This window comes from Salvelinus sp. IW2-2015, linkage group LG7 (genome assembly GCF_002910315.2).
Source record: "Salvelinus sp. IW2-2015 linkage group LG7, ASM291031v2, whole genome shotgun sequence".
NCBI classification, from domain to species: Eukaryota; Metazoa; Chordata; class Actinopteri; order Salmoniformes; family Salmonidae; genus Salvelinus; species Salvelinus sp. IW2-2015.
This window is the reverse complement of record NC_036847.1, coordinates 27,227,166-27,234,301: the sequence shown is the minus strand read 5'-3', so window position 1 is coordinate 27,234,301 and position 7,136 is coordinate 27,227,166. Positions and strand designations below refer to the sequence as shown.

Below are 7,136 nucleotides of genomic sequence, written 5' to 3'. Positions count from 1 at the left end.
ATCCTAAAAAGAGGCATGGTGACTTGAAAAGGCCTGTCATGTAAACTTTTTAAAAGATGCTAAACATATTCTGGGACTGTTAAGTTTGTGAGGGAAGAATTGTTGTGAAGTGTTGTTCCTCTGTTGAAGTTGTCAAGTAACATGAGCATAGCAATGAGCTGTACTATGGCATTTTCTGGAGCAGTATTGCATTTGTAGAGGGATTCCCATTTCTATCAAACATCAACTCTTTCCAATGTCGCTTTTCTTCTCTCTGTAGCAATCCTTGACCATGGAACATAATATCATCCATCCTTTGGCTAGATCCAACTGATGTAGAAATGTTTTAATTATACAGTAACAACACATTGTTGATAAAGTCATTTGAATGGTGAGGTTTTCTTTCTTTTTACAGAGAGAAAACAAGGAAACCAGAGAACGTAGAGTATTGCCATCCGCCAACTAGATTCCCCTTTTCCAGTTTAAGGTAGACCTTGTCCTCTTTATCCAAAAAGAGCAGAACTCCATTGGTGGCTGCCTCTCGAGTTACGTCTTTGTCACCCGCAAAAGCTGAGATGACAGGTTTACCATTCAACATTAAGTTCACCTAGATGACCCAAAGAGACAGCAATGAGAAAAAATAAATGAGACAGGGGAGAAATACAGCTAATGCTCCTACAGTTAATGTCCCCATGATATTACTGTATGCCCATAGCCAAACATTGTAATCATCCACAGCTATCTACTGTAGCTATTTGCTATTCACTTCTGATCTTGGTTAAAATATGAACAGTATGCAGAAGCCCTTCCCTTGACAATGTACTTTGAAAAAACAACATTATTTTTTAGCTTAGTTTTGTCACTCTCTTAAATAGCCAGAATAATAAGATGGTATGTTTAATAAACAAATGTAGTCTCCTCACACTTTTCACACCGTTAGAGAGCTCAGAATTCTCCAGGCTTTGGAGATTTGCAATGAAACTACTGGAAATTGAGGCTACAATTGTGCAAACATACATAACCAAATTAGAAGATTAGCTAACATTAACACAGGTAATTCGCTCATCTATTGAAATTAAGTTATTTGTCAGAGATTTGTTTCAGCTTCCTCTCATAACCTGCAATGCACCATTCTGTCAATGCAAATCCAATATGTCCAAATAGTCCTACACAGGAAATAGTCCAGAATAGACTTAGACACAATAGTCTTAGACACATTTCCTAATCTGTAATACACTGTTAATAACCCCATTAGAAGGCCCTTTCAAAGAATGTAGCCATAGCAAATGTATATCAAATTATGTCTCTGGGGAATCAAATTATATCATAACTGGAGCTAAATTGCTGAATCAATTAGGCCAAAACAAATTGCTTACCTGTATAGTCTGGCTCTGGTACACTTTTATAACGTGAAAATTAAAACTGTAGATCCCTTTTCTGGGTGACAAAAACACTGACTCCAATGTGAAATAGTTGCCTATATTCACAAGAACCTAGAGAAAGAAGAATAAAGCATTTTAGAAGGTGAATATATATTATCCTCAATGGTTCAACTAACTATTCAAATAATTATGGCTTAACCACCAGCTTTTCATCTGGTGACACTCAAATTAGGGTGACAAGGCTGTAGTGTTAAATCTGATATTTCAGCAGTTGTAGACCCCTCAACTCCTTAGAGAAAAAAATGTACTGACAGTTTTAATCATGTAATGTGACATTCCATGCAGCCTATGACTCAACCTACAAGACACAAAGAGATTTGCGAGCGTGACTTCAATCAAGCACATCGCCACAAACCTCTAGGACCAACTGCCAGATATAGAGTTAATGATTCTTTAACAACAGCGATGACTAAAAACCCCAGCTGTAATCTTGCCCAATAGGCTTCCAATTAGGCAGATTCAGCCAATGATTTATGCAAAGTCTTGGCTATGTTGAGGTGATTTATCTAAGGTTTTGGCGATGAAGAGGTGATGTATGTAAGGTCCTTCTAGTTGATGTGCCACCAGGAGTTGTACTATCACAGTGATTTTAGGATCAAATATTTTGCCTGTGATGTGGGGGGGCCCCCCAACCAAATCTTGCTTAGGGCCCCCAAAATGCTAGAAATGGCCCTGGTACCACCCAATAAAATTGATGAAGCCAAAACAAGCACCTCTACCATGCGTGTGTGTGTGTGTGTGTGTGTGTGTGTGTGTGTGTGTGTATGTGTGTGGACGTGTTTAACGATTCTTGTGGGGACCAGAAGTCCCCACAAAAATAGTAAGCAAACAAACATTTTACCAACTGGGGCCATTTTGTTGGTCCCCACAAGGTCAAATGCTATTTCTAGGGGGTTTAGGGTTAAGGTTATAATTAGTGTTAGGTTAGAAGTAGTGTTAGGGTTAGAATTAGTGTTAGGGTTAGAATTAGGGTTAGGAGGTAGGGTTAGTTTTAGGTCAGGTTAAGGTTAGGTTTTTGGCTTAAGGTCAGGTTTAGGGTTTGGGGTTACGAAAAATAGGATTTTGAATGGGACTGAATTGTGTGCCAAAGGTTAGCTGTCAAGACTGTGTGTGTGTGTGTGTGTGTGTGTGTGTGTGTGTGTGTGTGTGTGTGTGTGTGTGTGTGTGTGTGTGTGTGTGTGTGTGTGTGTGTGTGTGTGTAAAGAATGAGGGGTAAATTCAGGTGCATGTGTGATTGTGACAGGGAGTGTGCTATGTCCTATTCTCAGATGAACCCCTACCATTGCTTCTGCCTGCTGGTCATTTATAGCCCTTTATTGTGTTTGATCACGTGAGCTATGCCCATTATTGTTGATCAATCATTAAAATTAAAATCAACCAATCAGTCAATCAATAATGAACTATTATTGATACATGTAGGTTGCTCTCTAAACCAACTGTTAGACCCCTCCAATTATTTGTGTTTAGTTTTATTATTTCAATTTAGTTTTGCTGGGGGAAAAACCCTGCCACTATGTCGTCAATTAGTTATGTAGCCTAAAACGTGGATCCTACACAGCATTGCAGTGCAGTTTTATCACGGCAACTTTGATGTTATAAAGTTGAAGTAAAATGAAACATTATCTACTATCTCAAAAATATACAAAACCGTCTTACTTGGTCGAAGTATATGATTCTTGTTTTATTGCTCATCTCCGACGGTTCGTGATTGTTGCTCCGGACCGCAGAAAAAGCGACCTTGGAGTTTGCCGCACGTACCGAAATGCCAAGAGGAGAGGACGAGCCCTTCCAATCCGTAGTCGGATTAGAGTCGCAAACCACAAGACATTTGCCCTCCAGGACTACAGGCTCCGTGTCATTCTGAGCTCCCACAAACTCAGAGATCAACGCCAAACTGAACATAAGAACAAGAGAGTTTACCATCACCTTGTACAACAACCGTAACAGCACCATTTTTTTAAAAGACTCCGTATGAAGTTCCGAGTCCTCTCTGGTCCCCCAGTCGCACACGTTTCTGACGCGTTAAAATTCTTATTGGATCCAGCCGTATGCTATATTGGCGAAAGACATATTTTCAACAAAATCCAGATCTTCAAATGTTGACAATTGATCGAAATGACGATCCAGTTTATTTTCTCTTTGTCTCATTTTCTTTTACATGATGTTTGTGATTAAAATAATAATCCGAAATAGGTGGCTGCATGAGGGCTTCAATCTGAGAAGAAGAAGCGCAATGACTGGTTGATGCTCTGCGACTCCAAATTACGCGGTATGACTGCTAGTCCCCGTGGTGATATGCCTACGCACGGTCCAGACGCATTCATTTACCAACGTATGTATGCAAATATTTTTCACACAGTTCGCTTTTCTACTATTATGCATCTTTATCGCCAGGCTTTCATCTTTACATATTCCTCACTTCAGTATTTCTGTAGCCTATACCTGACCTCGTTCAAGAAAGTTACAACAATGAGATTGGATACATAGTGGATGCAAGCCAAGGTATGGACTAGACTGTTATTAATCAATTCGATCTTTGGTCATAGGCATAATTGTTTGGAGATCAAACAAAGCTTTTTCTTTAGAACAGTGGATATTTGGTATTTATTTACCGCAAACGTATAATAAGCTGTATTTAAACAATTTAAAGCCTAACCCTTAAAAAAAGAGTCCCTTAATGACACCAAACTAACCTGAATGGATCCATTAAATGGTATGGTATCCACTTAATGGAATTACAAAGTTTTACACACTTCTGCATGTAGACTGGTTGCACCCTCTGTTCAGCTATTACATGTCATGACAGGAGTGGCAAGGAGTGGAATGTTAGCTAAAAAGACCGTCAAGAGTATGATGCTCTGTTATATTATACAAAGCTGCCAACTGGGCACAGATGTCAATACAACATCTGTTCCACGTTGGTTCAACATCATTTTATTGAAAGTACATGGAAACAACGTTGATTCAACCAGTGTGTGCTCAGTGGCTGGTGTGTGAAGAGAGGCCTCTATAAAATTGCTCAGCTTTTGACTTTGGAACAGAGCACAAATTGAATTAATATTCCAACAGCAGCCCCCCGGCAATTAATTCATTTTAAAACAAATGCAATCTATAGAGAGGGGAACAAAACTGTTTTGTCATTGGAATTACAGACTCTGGGGCTTTATTAAAAATAGAAATCTCGCTGCCAATTATTGCCTATTCAAAGTAAATGATAGGATATAGAGATTTTAAACAATGACAATGCTGCTTAGCCCCATTATAGGCCGACATACCTCACTGTAAACTGACTTGCCACATAGTGCATACTGTACATTAGTCACTGTAAGAATGGTCCTAACAACATCTGGTTAATGGTAACCACTGAATTTAGAGTAAAACTATTGGGTCAAAGAAGCATCAGTTATGACATAATATTGACTGGCTGTTGCATTCACCTCAGACAGTTGTATGATCAGTGGGAGGGAGACATGTAAGCCATTTGGAGATTGTTCAAACTTGGGCCATCACAACATGGTCAGCAGTGGACACTTCAAGAGGCTAACTATCTAGGGATAAAAATACTTATTGGTCACAGAGGCACTGTGAATGGTTGTGGGTTTTTCTCTTGTGATTGTCTGTCTGTACAAGGTACTTTCCTGACATTGCAATACCCTGAACTGTCTGAGGTAAAGAAATAGACTAGCGGCAGGTAGCCTAGAGGTTAGAGAGGTGAGCCAGCAGCCAGAGGCAGCCCTCCAAAATCAGTGTATGTATTGTAATGACCTGACAAGATCCTAAAGGAACAATTGTCCAGACAGAGGGTTGAGTTTACGAATTGACGGTTTATTAACCCAACTTTACACAGGCTACTGTTTGGCCGTAGCCCACGCCAAATAAACGAAAGATACCCCACAAGCCAACCGTGACCTTCTCTTGTGAAGCCCAGACGTAAGAGAGAGAACAATGGCTAAACCTGGTCTTAACTTCCAATGCTCCATCCCCCTGCCCAACCCCCCTCCACGCCACTCCGCCAAACACCAGGATGCCCGGCATCAGAACATTCCAGGCATCCCCGTGATTGGCAGATAGCAGGTTGATTGGCATGTCGGACACCGCGAACACTGGTAAGTACAACACAACCCACTAATAGCCTACCACATAACACACCGCTGTCTGTGCGGGTCGCTACAAGTATGTATGTATGTATGGTTATGTATGTAATGTATGTATGTATGTATGTATGTATGTATGTATGTATGTATGTATGTATGTATGTGTGTGTGTGTGTGTGTGTGTGTGTGTGTGTGTGTGTGTGTGTGTGTGTGTGTGTGTGTGTGTGTGTGTGTGTGTGTGTGTGTTGTGTGTGTGTGTGTGTGTGTGTGTGTGTGTGTGTGTGTGTGTGTGTGTGTGTGTGTGTTGGTGTGTTGTGTGTGTGTGTGTGTGTGTGTGTGTGTGTGTGTGTGTGTGTATGTATGTATGTACTGTATGTCTTTCGGAGGGGTTGGATCAAAAGCAAAAGTCTAATTGCACAAGGACTGGGAAATGTTCTTGGTTGCCTCTGAGAATAGTATTGATGTATAGACTGACTCGGTGACTGAGTTCATCAGGAAGTGCATAAATCAAATCAAAATCAAATTGTATTTGTCACAAACACATGTTTAGCAGATGTTATTGCAGGTGTAACAAAATGGTTGTGTTTCTAACTCCAACAGTGCAGTAATATCTAACAATTCACAACAACACATACAATACATACAACCTAAAAGTAAAATAATGGAAATAAGGAATATATAAATATTAGCAATGTCAGAGAGACATAGACTAAAATACAGTAGAATAAAATATAGTATATACAGTTGAAGTCGGAAGTTTACATACAGCTTAGCCAAATACATTTAAACTCAGTTTTTCACAATTCCTGACATTTAATCCTAGTAAAAATTCCCTGTCTTAGGTCAGTTAGGATCACCACTTTATTTTAAGAATGTGAAATGTTAGAATAATAGTAGAGAGAATGATTTATTTCAGCTTTATTTCTTTCATCACATTCCCAGTGGGTCAGAAGTTTACATACACTCAATTAGTATTTGGTAGCATTGCCTTTAAATTGTATAACTTGGGTCAAACGTTTCAGGTTGCTTTCCACAATAAATTGGGTGAATTTTGTCCCATTCCTCCTGACAGAGCTGGTGTAACTGAATCAGGTTTGTAAGGCCTCCTTGCTCGCAAACGCTTTTTCAGTTCTGCCCACAAGTTTTCAATAGGATTGAGGTCAGAGCTTTGTGATGGCCACTCCAATACCTTGACATTGTTGTCCTTAAGTCATTTTGCCACCACAACTTTGGAAGTATGCTTGGGGTCATTGTTCATTTGGAAAACCCATTTGCGACCAAGCTTTAACTTCCTGACTGATGTCTTGAGATGTTGCTTCAATATATCCACATCATTTTCCTTCCTCATGATGCACCAGTCCGTCCTGCAGCAAAGCACCACCACAACATGATGCTGCCACCCCGTGCTTCACGGTTGGGATGGTGTTCTTTGGCTTGCAAGCCTCCCCCTTTTTCCTCCGAACATAACGATGGTCATTATGGCCAAACAGTTCTATTTTTATTTCATCAGACCAGAGGACATTTCTACAAAAAGTACGATCTTTGTCCCCATATGCAGTTGCAAACCATAGTCTGACTTTTTTATGGCGGTTTTGGAGCAGTGGCTTCTTCCTTGCTGAGC

General features: G+C 40.0%; 1 protein-coding gene across 1 annotated transcript; it reads right to left on the bottom strand.

Moving 5' to 3' along the window:
- Positions 1 to 292: 292 nt before the first annotated feature.
- On the bottom strand, positions 293 to 3,457 carry LOC111966745 (cerebellin-4-like). The gene is made up of 3 exons (XM_023991645.2): positions 3,078 to 3,457; positions 1,356 to 1,472; positions 293 to 586 (listed from the first exon to the last, which is right to left on the bottom strand). Exons 1-3 carry the CDS (start codon positions 3,372 to 3,374, stop codon positions 389 to 391), a joined length of 612 nt encoding a protein of 203 aa, XP_023847413.1. The 5' UTR covers positions 3,375 to 3,457; the 3' UTR covers positions 293 to 388.
- Between the last annotated feature and the right edge of the window lie 3,679 nt (positions 3,458 to 7,136).

What these genes read in the sequence shown, in the direction of transcription:
- LOC111966745 (XM_023991645.2), bottom strand. Translation starts at nt 3,374, where the DNA reads ATGGTGCTGTTACGGTTGTTGTACAAGGTGATGGTAAACTCTCTTGTT. An exon ending in GAATCATATACTTCGACCAA is followed by an intron (nt 1,473 to 3,077) that starts GTAAGACGGTTT and finishes TTCTTTCTCTAG; the next exon opens with GTTCTTGTGAATATAGGCAA. An exon ending in ACCAGAGCCAGACTATACAG is followed by an intron (nt 587 to 1,355) that starts GTAAGCAATTTG and finishes TGGGTCATCTAG; the next exon opens with GTGAACTTAATGTTGAATGG.